This window comes from Eucalyptus grandis, chromosome 1 (genome assembly GCF_016545825.1).
Source record: "Eucalyptus grandis isolate ANBG69807.140 chromosome 1, ASM1654582v1, whole genome shotgun sequence".
In the NCBI taxonomy this organism is placed as follows: Eukaryota; Viridiplantae; Streptophyta; class Magnoliopsida; order Myrtales; family Myrtaceae; genus Eucalyptus; species Eucalyptus grandis.
Genome location: NC_052612.1, coordinates 40,643,799 through 40,658,451, shown reverse-complemented (window position 1 = coordinate 40,658,451; position 14,653 = coordinate 40,643,799). Strand labels below are relative to the sequence as shown.

General features: G+C 41.1%; 2 protein-coding genes across 8 annotated transcripts; both read right to left on the bottom strand.

Moving 5' to 3' along the window:
• Positions 1 to 609: 609 nt before the first annotated feature.
• LOC104442680 (thioredoxin-like 1-1, chloroplastic) lies at positions 610 to 2,661 on the bottom strand. 2 transcript variants are annotated; one of them, XM_010056085.3, is made up of 3 exons: positions 2,031 to 2,661; positions 1,534 to 1,875; positions 610 to 1,210 (listed from the first exon to the last, which is right to left on the bottom strand). In XM_010056085.3, the coding sequence occupies exons 1-3, from the start codon at positions 2,334 to 2,336 to the stop codon at positions 929 to 931; spliced, it is 930 nt and encodes a 309-aa protein (XP_010054387.2). In that variant the 5' UTR covers positions 2,337 to 2,661; the 3' UTR covers positions 610 to 928. The 2 variants fall into 2 exon arrangements, with proteins under 2 accessions (XP_010054387.2, XP_010054393.2); XM_010056091.3 differs by having other exon boundaries at positions 2,049 to 2,653.
• A 1,175-nt stretch (positions 2,662 to 3,836) lies between these two features.
• On the bottom strand, positions 3,837 to 13,007 carry LOC104442648 (U11/U12 small nuclear ribonucleoprotein 65 kDa protein). 6 transcript variants are annotated; one of them, XM_039314187.1, is made up of 14 exons: positions 12,892 to 13,007; positions 11,244 to 11,315; positions 9,575 to 9,800; positions 9,164 to 9,235; positions 8,815 to 9,051; positions 7,401 to 7,482; positions 7,143 to 7,319; positions 6,665 to 6,853; positions 6,406 to 6,585; positions 6,142 to 6,229; positions 5,833 to 5,891; positions 5,301 to 5,365; positions 4,555 to 5,208; positions 3,837 to 3,862 (listed from the first exon to the last, which is right to left on the bottom strand). In XM_039314187.1, coding segments are annotated over exons 3-13 (1,365 nt in total). In that variant the 5' UTR covers positions 9,790 to 9,800; positions 11,244 to 11,315; positions 12,892 to 13,007; the 3' UTR covers positions 3,837 to 3,862; positions 4,555 to 5,207. The 6 variants fall into 6 exon arrangements, with proteins under 6 accessions (XP_039170121.1, XP_039170124.1, XP_039170126.1 ...); XM_039314190.1 differs by lacking the exon at positions 12,892 to 13,007 and adding an exon at positions 12,500 to 12,871; XM_039314192.1 differs by lacking the exon at positions 12,892 to 13,007 and adding an exon at positions 12,301 to 12,477.
• Between the last annotated feature and the right edge of the window lie 1,646 nt (positions 13,008 to 14,653).

The window sequence follows — 14,653 nt, the reverse complement described above, 5'->3', positions numbered from 1 at the left end:
ACGTTGAATTGAATTTGATGAGCCTTTCACGCACAAGCACACAGTCTCGTCCCATCCCTACAATCGTGCTCGATCCGGATTAGGATTGAGCCAGCATCGACAAGAGCTCTCTTGTCTGGCAAAGGACAAACACAAGTCATTGCGCAAATTGCTCCGTTTCTACCATCTCTTCTCCTTTTTCAATGGTCCCACCCCTGGAATGAATTTATTCCCACCTAAGAAACGGGCATACGATGTCTGCAATCAGTAGCACTATGTATCATTTTTTCTGGGATTACAATTGATGTGTTTTTATAAGGAATTTAAATATTAAAACCACCATGTTGTTTATTGATACTATTTGAAAAGGGACAGATAATTTGTAAATCATGAAGTAAGAGAGGAGCGGTACCACGATTTAGGCTCCATTTATCTTTTGAAAAACGACTTTAAAAAAAATTTCCACAAATTATTATTTATAAAATTGAATGAACATCAACTAAAATATTTCAACATAAATTATTATCGATAATCTAGTCATTTTAAGCTAAACAAATGATTATTTTTAAGTAAATATTTCTTAATTATTTATTGTCCGTGAATCGGAGGTTAGTACCACTTCAAGAAAAATAACTGAACGATGTCACTGTGAATTTCTGATGCTGACCAAGTTACTGCCATATATAACGGAGCGTCAATCGCCACCGGATGACAAAAACGGTAATCACTTAATCTTCTATAGAGGAGGAAGAAGAAAACAAACTCATCAAAGTTCTCACTGGAACAACAGCAGGGGCTAGGATTGCAAAAACCAGATCCAGACACCCTGCAAATCCTAGGAACGCTTACACACACTATCTTAGATACACTACGGATGGCGTAAGGAGGGTTGCTGTACATTGGGAGTGGCGGATCGAGAGAATTTGGTCGCTTGATAAAGCTGAACTCATCATCTCCCGGACGTGACCAGAGATTTCTCATCCATGTCTTGAGCAGACTTGGGAGCGCCCAATGGAAGAGGAAGAGGAAAGCCTGGAAGGGACGGTGTTGGTTCTACGGTAACTTCTTCCGCAGGCAACGGCACAGGTTGAACTGGTTTTGGTGTGTAGTTGAAGGACAGCTCTTTGTTGGCTGCGAGCGCAAGAAGCTCCTTCTCTTCCAGACCTTTTGTTGGCTCGAGGCTACACCGCGCTGGGGTGTGCTTGGCTAATGCATCTTTGAACTTCTTGATCTGTGAATTGACAAATGAAATGAGTATCGAAACAGCAAACCAATCTAGACTCCAATTATTCATCAGCTTTAACGAGAACTACCAAGTCACACGATGCTAAACAGCGAAAGTCCTATTTCTGGCAAACAGAGTGAAGAGAATCAATTCAAACATCAGAACCACTATGCCCCGAACGAACATGCGCACAGCGAATCGCAAATTACTTAAAACCCGTTTTCCTATGACACTAAAAACAGCACAAACGCGAGACCTCTTCGCTCTAAAGCTACGACATGCCTAACAAATTCAATCCTTTCACCAATCGAAAGGGATCAGAAACTAACCGTGGCGTTGGTGCAGCTGAAGCTGCAAAGCCGGCCGTGAGCCCCTCGGTAGAATCGGAAGAAGGGCAGGACGTGGACACCGAGGCTGTAGCACATGGACTTGTGCTCCTCGTAGTTCACCTGGAGGAACTGGACGTCCGGGTTCGTCTCGGCAAACTGGCATATCTTGGGATGCAGAGCCTTGCACCCGCCGCAACCGGGCGAGAAGAAATCGACGACGACCAGCTTGTCCCCAGCATTCAGCAACGACTCCACGAGATCTTGCGCGCCTTTCACTTCCTTCATGTTCGGCTGCACCCCTTTCTCCCACCACTTGTGAGCTTTCCCAATTCGAAGAACACCCTGCGGAAAATTAAATTCACCGTCAACCCATGAATCAAGAACCCAATTTCCCGACTAATTACCAAAAAAAGATACTTCTTTTCAAACCAAAAAGATTGCAGAGAAGGAAACCCAGATATCAAAACTGCGTACTGAATAAGGAAAAAGGGGCGAACTTTGAGTTCCGCTCGCACCTGCTGCGAATTGACGCGGAACCCCAGAGCAGCCCCTCTCTTGGGCACGGCTTCGATTCGGCCCGCGGCGATCCTCCCGCCGTGAAGACCACTCCTCGACCACGAGATCGACGGCGATCCGAGCACCAGATGCTTCGTCGATCTCGACGACGGAGGACCCGGCCTCACCTGGAACCTCGCGAACCTCTGGCCCTCGCCGCTCCCGCAAAACCCGGGCGCGCCGTCTCCGCCGCCCCGGGCTCGACGGTCCGAACACAGCAAGCTCGTTCTGCCGGTAACCACGGCCATGAGGCACCTCTTCACATCCAACGACGACGACAATCGCAAGAAGCTCAAGAACCCTTTCTTCTATCACCTCTTCGCTTATCACGGAGAGACAGGGACGCTTCCAGCTGCTTCACAGCTGCTTCAACAACAAGCTTTGCTTCCCTCTTTTCCAGTACCGAAAACGTAGGAAAGACGGAGAAGACGCTCTTCCTTTCTTTAAACTGCGGAGATGGAGACCTACGGTAAGGCTCGGTGAGGCCGGCGGTACTGGATAATTCTGGAGAGCGGTCGACGCTCTCGATTCGATGTCAGCCGTGGGATCTTCTGTGACCGGGACGGAATCGGACGGCCCCGGGTTCGGGAGGCGTCGACGAGGAATTTATTAAATTTTTTTTTTTTGGGTCGAAGCGTCGACGAGGATTGAACAGGATAAAGCTCGCTTTTTTAAGCGTGTGATGCGTGTGGATCGGCGTACGAGGGCCCGGGGAATTTTATGGCGGAGGGGCGGGGCACGTGAGCTCCGTGCTATCAGACACGTGGCGTCGTCCGGGTGCGATGGTGGGAGAAAAGGGGGGAAAAGGAGGGGAAGGGGGAAGTGGATATCTTTTTGGATAGAGGGGCAGCGGTGGTGCCACCTCGCTGCTTGGTGGGGGCCCCACTTCTTGACTTTCCTGCTTTATCCTTTTCTTCACCTTAGGTTTTTTTTTTTTTTTTTTACCTTTTTTCTTTTTTGGTTTCTAATTTTTGACGTGGAATAATAACGAAAATTATCTCCACACAAGTCAATTTATTATATCCTAGGTTTTAAATACTCACGACTGCACCTTTCATTTTCACTTTTGTTCTTCCATTTCAAATTTTCTTCTTCATTTTGTCTTTCTCTCAATTGTTGAAGAGAGATAGATAGAGGGGGTAGAATTTGAGTTTGATCGAGGGTATCCTGCTCTCTTTAATTTCAATATCTAATCATGCGAATCGATATGGCAATAAAACAATGAGATGATTTTTAAGAATATTCATTTTTAATATTCAACTAGACTCAAAGCACGCTAGGAATTTGAGTTTGATCGAGGATATCGTGCTCTCTTTAATATTAGTACCTAATCATGCAAATCGATATGGTAATAAAAAAAGGAGATGATTTTTAAGAATATCCACTTTTAATGTTCAGGTAGACTCAAAGCACACATTGCCGGCGTGCTTGAATACTTTAAATTTATTTTTAGCTTAACTTTTTAATCAATGCCGTGTACTTTAGTAAAAAACGACTTTCCTATGCAAAAGCATAATCAAACAAAATTTGGACATTGTGACTAATGTGATGGGACAACACAATAAAGATCAAAAGAAATTAGAAATTAGAAAATTTTGAGGAGGTTTCAGTGGGAGTGAAACTCGTGAAAATAGTTTGATTCAACATCTTCATTCCAATCTCTTTTTTAGATCATCTTTATTATTTTGCAGTTTGCACGAAGGAGAGATGAACATTATAAAGAGATCAGAGTTCACCACAGAAAAGCCAAAAACCGAAACAAGAACGTCAACTACTAAAAGGTGCGTTTGTTTGCGTTGTTTAAAAATTGTTCCAGGAACGAAATAAAAAAAATGTTTCTGTTCAGAACAATTTCAACAAAAAACGCGTTTCTTCAAACTTGTTCTTAACAAAAAATAAATAGAAACACGTTTGGTAAATTTGTATAATTTTTATTTTTTCTTCTTTTTTTTTCCTTTTTTTCTTTTTTTCTTTTCCTTTTTCTTTTTTTCTTTTGGCCAGGTGAGGTGGCGACCGGGTCCGACCGAGGGCGGCGGCCTCGCCCCGGCACGGCGAGGCTCGCCGTAGGCCGGCGAGGGTCGGCCTCGCCGTGGCCACTTCGAGCTCGGCCTCGCCGATCCGGGCGAGATCGAGCTCGCCCGGCCGACGCGCCGACATCTCGTCGGGCCGGGCGAGCTCGATCTCGCCATCCGGCGGCCGAGCTCGCCCGTGGCGGCGAGGCCGACCCCTCCCTGGGGCTGACGGCGAGCCTCGCCGTGCCTGGGGGCGAGGCCGCCGACCTGTCGTGGGTCATGGCCGGCCATGGCGAGGCCGCGACCGGCGAAAAGAAAAAGAAAGAAAATAAGAAGAAAAGAAGAAAAATAAAAAGTGTTTCTAAGTTTTGTTTCTGTTTCTTTTTGTTCCCAGGAACAAAAAAACAGAAATTTCTGTTCCCTGGGAACAGAAATAGGGTGCAGCCAAACGCACCTAATTGGCTAATCAAGGAATTGTGAAGCACTACTACAAGTGATGTCCATACAAAATTGAGGTCACAAGCCATACAGCTCCCCCTACCCATTCCTACCGAACAACATTAGGAACTACAATTTTTTCACCTGGCATACTGATTACCAGTTATATAGGTCCTGCTATGCATATCTCATTTGACAATCGATTCATCTGCAGGCCGGTTCTTTATATGCAGCAGAAAGTCCAGCGGTGGACGGTATGGTGGATCCAATGCAGGTGAGAGCAAGTTTGCTCATGCCCGAAACCCCTGATGAACTTTTTTATTCCTACCTCACCAGGACAGCCTTCCACCTATCCGCTCGGTGAGCTCATTTGCAGTTTCAAGTTCTGCCCGTGCTGAAGGGACTAGGCACTGAACAATGGCATAATGGTCATAATTGGATCCTTGCCCACCCAACAAATCCAGCTCGTAAGTAATCAGCCAAAGTCTTTGGTCACCATCATAGTTGAGGTCAGATGAAGACATTGGAGAGTCCCATTTTGTAAGGCAAACACTACACAAACTTGCTTCACATGACAGCGAGCCATCTAATTAGTTTTAGATGCAGAAGGGTTTCGGCCAAACTGGATAATCATCGGCTTGCCTTTGAATACATATCCATTCACTACATTCTGCAATGAAGAAACCATCATTGCTTCAGAATTTCGAAAATTGTTGCAGAATCAGCTGGAGCTAAAAATTTAAAATCCACAGTAATACATACCAAAGCACGTTGTGCAATTCGATGGATGGAAAGGTCACAAAAGCTTGGCCCCTCATTCTTCCTTCCTAAAATTTGTTAAGTTCAATAATGATAGTAATCATGAGCCATATAAATTCTATAAAAATGCTAGTCTATTGAAACACCCTTCACGCAGGTTCGATGCAGCTTGATTCATGTCTTAAACCATTAGAAAACAGAACTATCAGGGATAGAATGATATTTCCTAATTTTCTTTAGTTGGTTATTCCAGCAAGACCAAGCAAGCTGGCACTACATTGATTACTGTAAGCAGGAAATATTGAAGTACTCCAAGTTTGAATGGTTCACTGGCCAAAATAATTGAAAGGTATACTGGATAACTGCTTGGTTTCTAAGAAGAAAGAACTTGACCATTAATATCAGACCCTAGAGAGGCTCCAACCATGACAATGCACTTCAACAATTAATGTACTGTCAATCCATACACTCTATTTAATTAAAAACACAACAGAATAGAATATGTTAAAGGAAAAGGCATTAATCCGTTATATACCTGCATTAGCTTTACATTCAGAGTGGATTTAGCATCATCCGCACTTCCAAACAAAGAACCTTCATCAAATTTCAAGCAAGAAATAAGAACCAGTGACATTCTTCACAAAACCATTCACTTATGAGTAACACAGGCTCATCCAAGAACAAAGGGTAATTGACTACGAAATCCATGATTTAAGACTCGACTTCTACTCCTCTCATATGAAACAACAAAATACCTCAAGTGATATCTTAGAAATTACTCTTCTCACCAATCAATCCTGACCAAAACATAAATATTGAGAGCATCCACCCTCACAATACTTACCAAATATAAAGTGAAAGTCATCCACAATAACATCTTTGGCCAAATTCTTTATGTACAAGACTGGTGCAGGATTTCCAGGAGTATAGTTCTGCAACATTAGAGAAGAGAATTTCAATTTTTATGCTTAATGGCAATAAAAAGTCCAAATCGACAAACGGTGGCCAGTACTAATAATTTTTAATTGAGCGTGACTTAGCGTATTGTCATCTGTTCATCTCAGAGAGTCAATTGACTTATAGGCTTGCAATTTAGCATGCAGTATACCTTAAACATTGGAAGAGAGAGTATTTCTTCAGGAGGCAACCTTCCCCTCTCCAGTTCTTCTGGAGTTGCAAATTGTTTCTTCTCCAACTTCTCTTGATCTGGCTCTTCTATATCATTTGCCGTGCTGTCATCTTTGTGTTCATCAACTGCTGAAACTTTTGGTTTTGGAATAATTTTTATCTAAGATGATTCAAAATGAAAAGCTTAGAAACAGATCAAAACAATGTTCAACTGGCAATTGATTGCTTCTAAATACTACCTGCAAGACAGGGTTCTTCTTCTTAATCAATGGGATTTCTTTTGGGACCAAGGTGGCAGGTTTCAGACCCACGGACTCATGAGCCACATCTTTATCTATTGCAGGACCTACAATAGCTTCTCTTCTGGCACGCTTCTTACTAGATTTTACTCTTGAAAATCCAAGAGATTGGGCTTTGTCATCAACCTCCTAAAAAACAGAGATATGTTCTTTATAATTTGAAACTGAAAACTGGGAAAAAAATCTCTCTTTTCAAAAGCATGCTATGATGCAGTTGAAAAGGAACACAACATCACACATTGGCACCAAAAAGCTACAACTTTATTCCACAACTGCAATAATAGAACAAAAAGCTGAAGTAATAAAAGAAATACAGTGCCTTAAATATTCTGTTTGGATAATTATCCGTTACACAAGTACAGATACAGATAGCTTGATGTGTCTCAAAGAATTAAACTATTGGGAAGGAAGAGATTACCTCTTCTGAGGACTCAAACTCGGACTCTTCACTGGATAGGTCTGCCACCAAGGGCTTTGCAGTTATAGGAGGTGGAGGAGGTGGAGGTGGTACAGCTGCTGATGGTGGTAAGGGTGGAGTGGGTAATGCCATACGAAATGGCGCTGGAATGTTCATTTTGTTCATTAAGTGCAACACCTAAAAATGGAATGCAAGAAATTATTCAACATCTCCTATGCACACATCATTGCCACATCTATAAAGATACACAACACCCACCTGTGTATAAAATCGAGGTACGGCAATAAGAGCATTCACAATATTGGTGAGGATATTTCCATCAGGAGGGGGGTAGGCATACCTGTAATGGAAGCAAGTTATTGGCTAGAAATAAACCACCAAAATCCAATCAATTGACTAATATGGCAGAACTGTGTCAAAGAAAAAACAATAATCACTACAGAAATGAATTCTAGAACTCAACATAGAAAGCTTCTAACTATATGAAAAGATGGTCCAACTCATTGAATGTTATCACCCAGACATAAGATAGTGAACATTTCAGCTATCACTAAAGTAACAAAATCAAGCAATCATAATCATAGCATGGAAAGGGTGCATCCAATTTGACTTGTAAGGGTACAGATTATTGACAAAAATCATGTAGCCAAAGGGTACATGATGTGCAGGCAGCAACAAAAACAATAAAAAAGATGCTAAACTAATGAAAAGCTGGATGAGGTCCTTCCATTTGTCATCATCCATCAATGAAAACGTGACAGAGACTAAGAAAATGTATAATGTAAATTGCCTCCATTTGCACATTCACTTGAGTGAAAGAGGAGGGGGGAAAATAAAAGACCCATCAGAAATAATTCTTTGGTAGGCACTACAAACACAAAAAGCTGCTAAGTGAATCTTTATGATGTCTTTGTGTCTATGGTTGTGGGTAGAACTTTAAAAAAGAAATCCAAATAACAGCTTCCAACTGATTAATTTATATCCATGTAAACAGCAATCACCAAGTAAGGAAGCTTTACTACAACGATAACCATGACATCTGGCTGACCCATAGCTACCCAAGAGATTTTACAACTTTCCCAAAGGAGCTACACCACACTATAATTTGTGTTCCATTGAAAGGTCGTAACTTCTAACTATGGATATTCTCAATTTAAAGAATAGAACAAAATGTTCAGTTTGCCACCGCGAATCATGGTGTATACAAAAGATAGATGGCATACAAATGAGGTCTTACACCACACATGAGTGCACATATCAGAGAGAGAGAGAGAGAGAGAGAGATCATTAGATGAGATACAGTTTATCCATGAAACCTGAAGTCTTTTCATATACGCCAAAATCCGTGCCTTCTCTTCCTTAATATGGTTACGCACTACGATCGTAGATACCTATGATAATTAAATCCTAAAAATTGAGAGACTACAATTTACAGCTTCTATCCAATATCCCATACAAATTAGAAGATTATATTGTTGCAATAGGTCAAATATGTCAAATCTTTCAGTTCTCGGTTCTCTTGGCATTTTAATATCGGGTATCTCATCATTGGGTCACGTGCAAACTACAATCAGTTGAGGGACATATTTTTAATCAATCTACCATATAGGCGCTCACACCCAAAAAAAGAGCTTAAGTAAAGGCTAAGTGAAGAAGGCTGGATGAAACTTACTCAAGATGAGGAGGGAAGGGGTAGTCTACACCAAGTTTTGGAGCAATGGGCTCACTAGCAGTAGCAAAACCACAATTTGGATTTTCATTACGATCCCCAGGCAGTCCAGCCTCCTTTGTCACAGTGGAAGGCGGAATTATGTCATTTGCAGATGGGGTGCCTTTCCCTTGAATCTTGTTATCTTTGGTTTCATTACTGGCTCTTTCCACTTTCAAAACTCTACCAAGAAACCTTAGCCTAGCCATTGAAAAACAATATATCCATTTCAACAGTTCATACAAACTACTATGACAGGCGAAATGTTCTGAAACAGAACATAGAAATAGAACATGGAAGAAAATGTAGTTACCCATTCAACTGGCACTGTGCTTGATAAGCAAGAGCTTCACTTTTGAAATCCACAAATGCACAATTCTTCAATCTGGTCAAAAAAAGAACAAAACTTAAATGTTGCTGATGGACTATAACAACCCCAAAGCACTAATGAAACTACTACTTTAAACCTGGACCAGGACCGCATGTCCAGTCCTGTTTTTACTTAAGAATTGCAGAGGTCAAGAATCGGTCAAGCCTGATGTTGACTCAGTTCAACCAGTAAACCTGAAGAAACAGTCAGCAGTTTGACTGAATCTCTGACCAGTCTTTAGCTATAAAAAGCCAGCACCAAAGGTATTGAACCCCCGACCTCAGGCATGCATACTTAATATATTACTCAACTGAGCGAGGCTACTTTTAACATTAAGATATTGGGAGCAGTTACCTCTCTGAAGTGCAGGGACGAACAGTAGAAGCACCGTAATGTGAGAGAAGTCTAGAGAGCGTCTCTTGGGGAATGGCTTCAGGAAGGTGACGAATCAAAAGCGTAACAGGTGAGTCGACTGGCAATGAATTTGATGGTAATCCTTGCCCATGTCGAAGATTATGGGGATAAGAAAAAACATTGAAGGATGCCTGAGAAGAAGGAATGCCATCCATGTTTTGCTTCCCTAGTACAAGAAGTAGCAGAAAACTGACTTATTGTAACTGCATAAGGTAATTGTCAAATCATTGTAAGGAGATGATGACAAAGACCATTCTGTTTTCTGTCCATTAACTAGCAAGAATCACTTTCTCAGCTACATAAGCTAAGTTTTTACTTACAACCTATAATGAGGTACATTTTGAACATTTCATAAGATGCCACATAGTATGCTGACAGCAACACCAATAAAATTGATCAGTCAAATTTATTTTGAAAAAAATGTCCCAATCCTAAACATTACTAATGCCCAGGGAATTTGCAGAAGTCTCTTGAGAAAATTGCGTAAAGTATGTGGTTATCGTATCCTAACAATGGACTTTTTGATCCAAACACCCAACAAGGGGACTGCCTGCTAATTTTTCCTATAAACAGAACGACGCTTTTGAGGCCAAACCAGAACCTATTCTTGGTAAATAGGGTAAACCATTAATCATATCGAAAGCATCAAAATGGACATCAAGTGGATTATCCCCCAAGGCCAAGACTGCCAATTAGATGACCATGGACATATTTTAGTTAGGGTGCGTTTGGTAACGTTTTTGTTCCCGAGAACAATTTATGTTCAGAAACAACTTTTTCTATTTTTGTTCCCGGGAACAGTTTCTGGGCAAAAAACGCGTTTGGTAACTACTAACTGCATAAAATTTCTATTCTCGGAACAAAAAAAAGAACAAAAACGCATTTGATACGAGAATAAAATTTCTGTTCCCAAAAAATTTTATTCCCAAATTTTTCATTTAATTTATAAAATGTCAATTATAGTTGATTATATAAAGTTCTTGAAAAGGGAAGGTGGAATTGAAATCATAAACTCGTGTTTTTTAAATTTAAAAAAAAAATGCCGTCATTGCCTAATTGGAATCATAAACTCGAATAAGGCCTAATATGCTAGATAACTATCGCCATTGATAATTCCTGCAGTGTTTTGAACTAAAGCCAATCGGCAGAGATTAGGCTAAATGCACATGGAGCCTTAACAAGGAAAAACTGTATAGAAATATTCTTATTATTCTCTTTTCTATACTTCAAATAAGTCCTCATTGTCATTATTCAATCAAAAGAAATCACACTGTAACCGACTTATGGACAATAACACGATAGTAAAACCTCACTCAATGCAGTACCAGAGTAATCTATAACTCAGATGAACCACAACACCCCGCAAGCTCTACCCCTCTCATAACCATCTGCTTCTCCCCTCCCACATTCGTCATGCATTTTCAGCGCATCCATCATTTCGAAACCACCGACCTCCTCGAGCGAGCGAAACAGACAGAAATCAAAAAAAGGTTGTAAAAAGAGGCCCCTCCACGCATATACATGCTCATTTCCACAAAAGCCACCAACACAGTTCCAAAAATTAAAACTTTGCATGTCTGATTGCGGGCGAAAGTTTTCATGATCATACCTGCTTTGAGTCAAAAAATGCTACTTTATCTCCTGGTCTTTCGACTCCAAAATCCGAACTTCAGGTGCGCTTCTGAAACACAACCACCCAACAAAAAGAAGCAAAACACCAAAAAAAAAAAACCCAACTTTTACTCATCACATAATAAATCTCAAAGCAAATTTAAAACAATCAAAACGTGAAGAGCTTATCATGAAATTGCTAGAACCCAGAGAACTGTGAACAAAGATACGTTGCTTCTAAATCTTTCAATTCAAAGAACCTCGTACAAGAGAATAGAAAGGCATGAAAATTCAAGAATGGATGGCGGAATACGTATATTCGAGAAAAAGCCCGGCCAAAACTCTGCTGGGGACAGACAGGTATATATGCGTAGATGAGGTAAGGGGAGCATTTCGAGCGAGTTCAAGAATGTTCGAGGATTTGACGGCACTATTTGAGAACCCACCGCTTTGTGACACTGGTAATCTTCTCAAGCAACCGCTTCTACCACACTTGTGAAACACACGAACCATCGACCCCAAAATCTCATTTTTCCTTTTACCCACTACTTCGATTCCGCAAAGGGGGAGAAACCCACGAGGAAAGAAGAATTGCAGGGAACCCCAAATTGCAGATTTGTTGTTAAGAAGAACGGGAAGCGAGAGCACGAGCGGTCCGTACGTCGATGGCGAGAGTGAGAGCACCTCCAAAAACGACACGAGACGAGCTACAACAGAAAGAAATCGAACGAACGGCAAAACGCAAACGATCTACGACTAACTCTCTCGCTCAATCAAGCGACAAATCAAACCCCAAATAAAAAAGGCAAAGGGGAGCAATGAAAAACAAAGCGAGAATCGCCAAAGAGAGAGAGCAAGAATTGCCAAGGAGAGAGAGGCCTACCGTTTCTCAAGACTAGTTGAAGCAAATTTTTTTTGTTTCAAATCTGTTCTCGGGAGCACATTTGTTCTCGAAAACAAAAAAATTACCAAAATATATTTTTGTTCCATTTCTGCTCCCGAAAGAAAAAAAAAAAAAACAGGAACAAGTGTTCCCGGAGGGTTACCAAACGCACTTTTAATGGCTGCACAGTAGATTTTCAAGATATCAGTGCAACGGCCAGGTTAACTCATCGACGGGCCGGAACTTCATCGACCGGTTCCTTCTAAGAACTTTGATCAAACACCGGGCAGGCAACTCCTCATAAGTTCACGGAGCAGCACATTCACAGAGCCTAAAGCCACACCGTCGATTTTACAAAGCAGCAACATTACCGATGCGAAGACGACAAAGAGCGGATTGATGCGCAGCAGGAACTTCTACAACTATGCAGAATCCTATCGTCGCCACTCCGAGATCACATCTAGATACTGAAGAGATAACAACATCTTCAGGGGGCTGTGGAACCGGGAACCGGCCCACCTGGTTCGGCACCACACCCTACGCTCTCAAGGCAAGCACGAAAGGGGAAGCGAATGCTCCCACCGGCCACCGAACAAAACCAAGAAGAAAATAAAAATTGCAGACAACACAACAGCAATCGACAGAGGATCACGGGCACGAGGAAGCGAATTTGCACGAATAAGAACGAAACGAACGGTCTCGCAACCGAGACCTAAGAACAAGAGCAGGATCAGCACGGCGAAATCGAAGGAGGCGAACTCACAAAGAAAATGGAGGCAAAACGAGAGCCTGAGCTCGAGCGTTAATGCGCGAGATGAGATCGCGGCTCGCGAGAGAGGTCAAGGGGGCGTGTCGAACTCATTCTATTTATTTTCCAAAACTATTTTTATTCTACTTATTTTTGAATAGAAATCCGTTTTGCAAAATTGTTTCATTTTTCTAATAAATTTAAAACATAAATTAGAAGTGTTTTACTTTTCTATTTCTTAAATAAAAATAAGAAATAAAAGCTATTATCAATATTTGTCTTATCTATTAGTCAGTTGCTCATATGTCATCATCAACCACGTTCACCATCCATTATCACCACTCCTAGCCGTCGGCCATTGCTACCGGTCGCTGCTGTCGCCGTCGATTGCTATTTTCAGACTCTGAGTCTGACTCAGTCTCACTGGAAGTCAGAGTTTGTTCAGATAGCTCTTCATCAGTAGAGAATAATGATTCAATATCATCGTTTTCAAGAGAAATACCTATTTCATTCTTAATGTGATGAATTAGATGATTCTGACATTTTCTCGCTTGAGGGCGATTTTGGCAAAATGTCATTTCTAATTGCAAATGTAGTAACAGTTTGATTTTTTGTGGCTTGTGAGATCCTTTCTTTTGCATAGGTATCGCCATTTATTCTTTTTCCGGAAATGCTTGGAGCCATGTTTGGATTTCTTTATCCAAAACTTCTTGTAGTGTTTTTTTCTTTCGGGAATACTTGCCACAAGTTGGAACATTTGATTTTTAACTTCTGGCAAGAACAAGTGATTCAAGGCGCTTTGTCGCCTGTGATGTAAATCTGACCATCTGGCGCTTTAAGCACAATTCTTCGAGACATAAATGAACTTCTTACTTTGTATTTCTCCTAAGGGAACATCTTGTATTCTCCTTTGTTTTCCGAAAAAAAGATCTTTCAACCATATGGGATAGTTCTTTATGGATGGAAGTAAAGAAAACATGCTTCAAATTTGGATCTTTCACTTGGTAAAAAGTTAAAGCATTATTCAATAATGCTTCTCAAGATATTTTTCCTAGAGGGAGCAGCATCTTCTCTCGAAAAACTCTCTTCTTTTTATCTCTATGAGATCAATGGGTTCTCCCACAAAGACATGATATAGGAGAGTGATGGCATGGCTGAAATTAGGTGACATTAGAAAATGGATCTGGTCTTATTCTGAAATTGATTGCCACCAGAGTTTGAGGCTTCCTATGAACCTTGTAACAAAATTGCACAGGACATCATTCATATCATAGTTAGTGATAGACTGAGTATTCAACCAAGTATGAAATTCTTCAAGCCTTTCTGGCCATTTATGATAAGGAATATCATCAATGGTGAAGAATTGTTTTGATGCATGCTAAGCAGGATTGCTTGTCTGACCAATTTCCGGGTTAGAATAGTTTGATTCAATTTCATCATCTGGGAGGTCAGCCATGAATATTGATGAAGTTACTGGTGCAACGGGGAGGGAATCAACTCTGGTGGTCAGCCATGAATATTGATGCAATGGGGAGGGAATCAACTCTGGTGGTCAGCCATGAATATTGAGAAATGCGATTCGATCATAAATGAATTTAGAGAAATGCAAATCAATAAGGTTATTATTGTAGTTTGACTTTTGTGGCTTCTTCTTCCTCTTCTTCTTCTTCTTCTTCTTCTTCTTCTTCTTCTTCTTCTTCTTCTTCTTCTTTTACCTTTTTCTCGCTCCATTGGACCGCTACTCACTCTCCATCCATATTAATTTAGCTTTTATCTC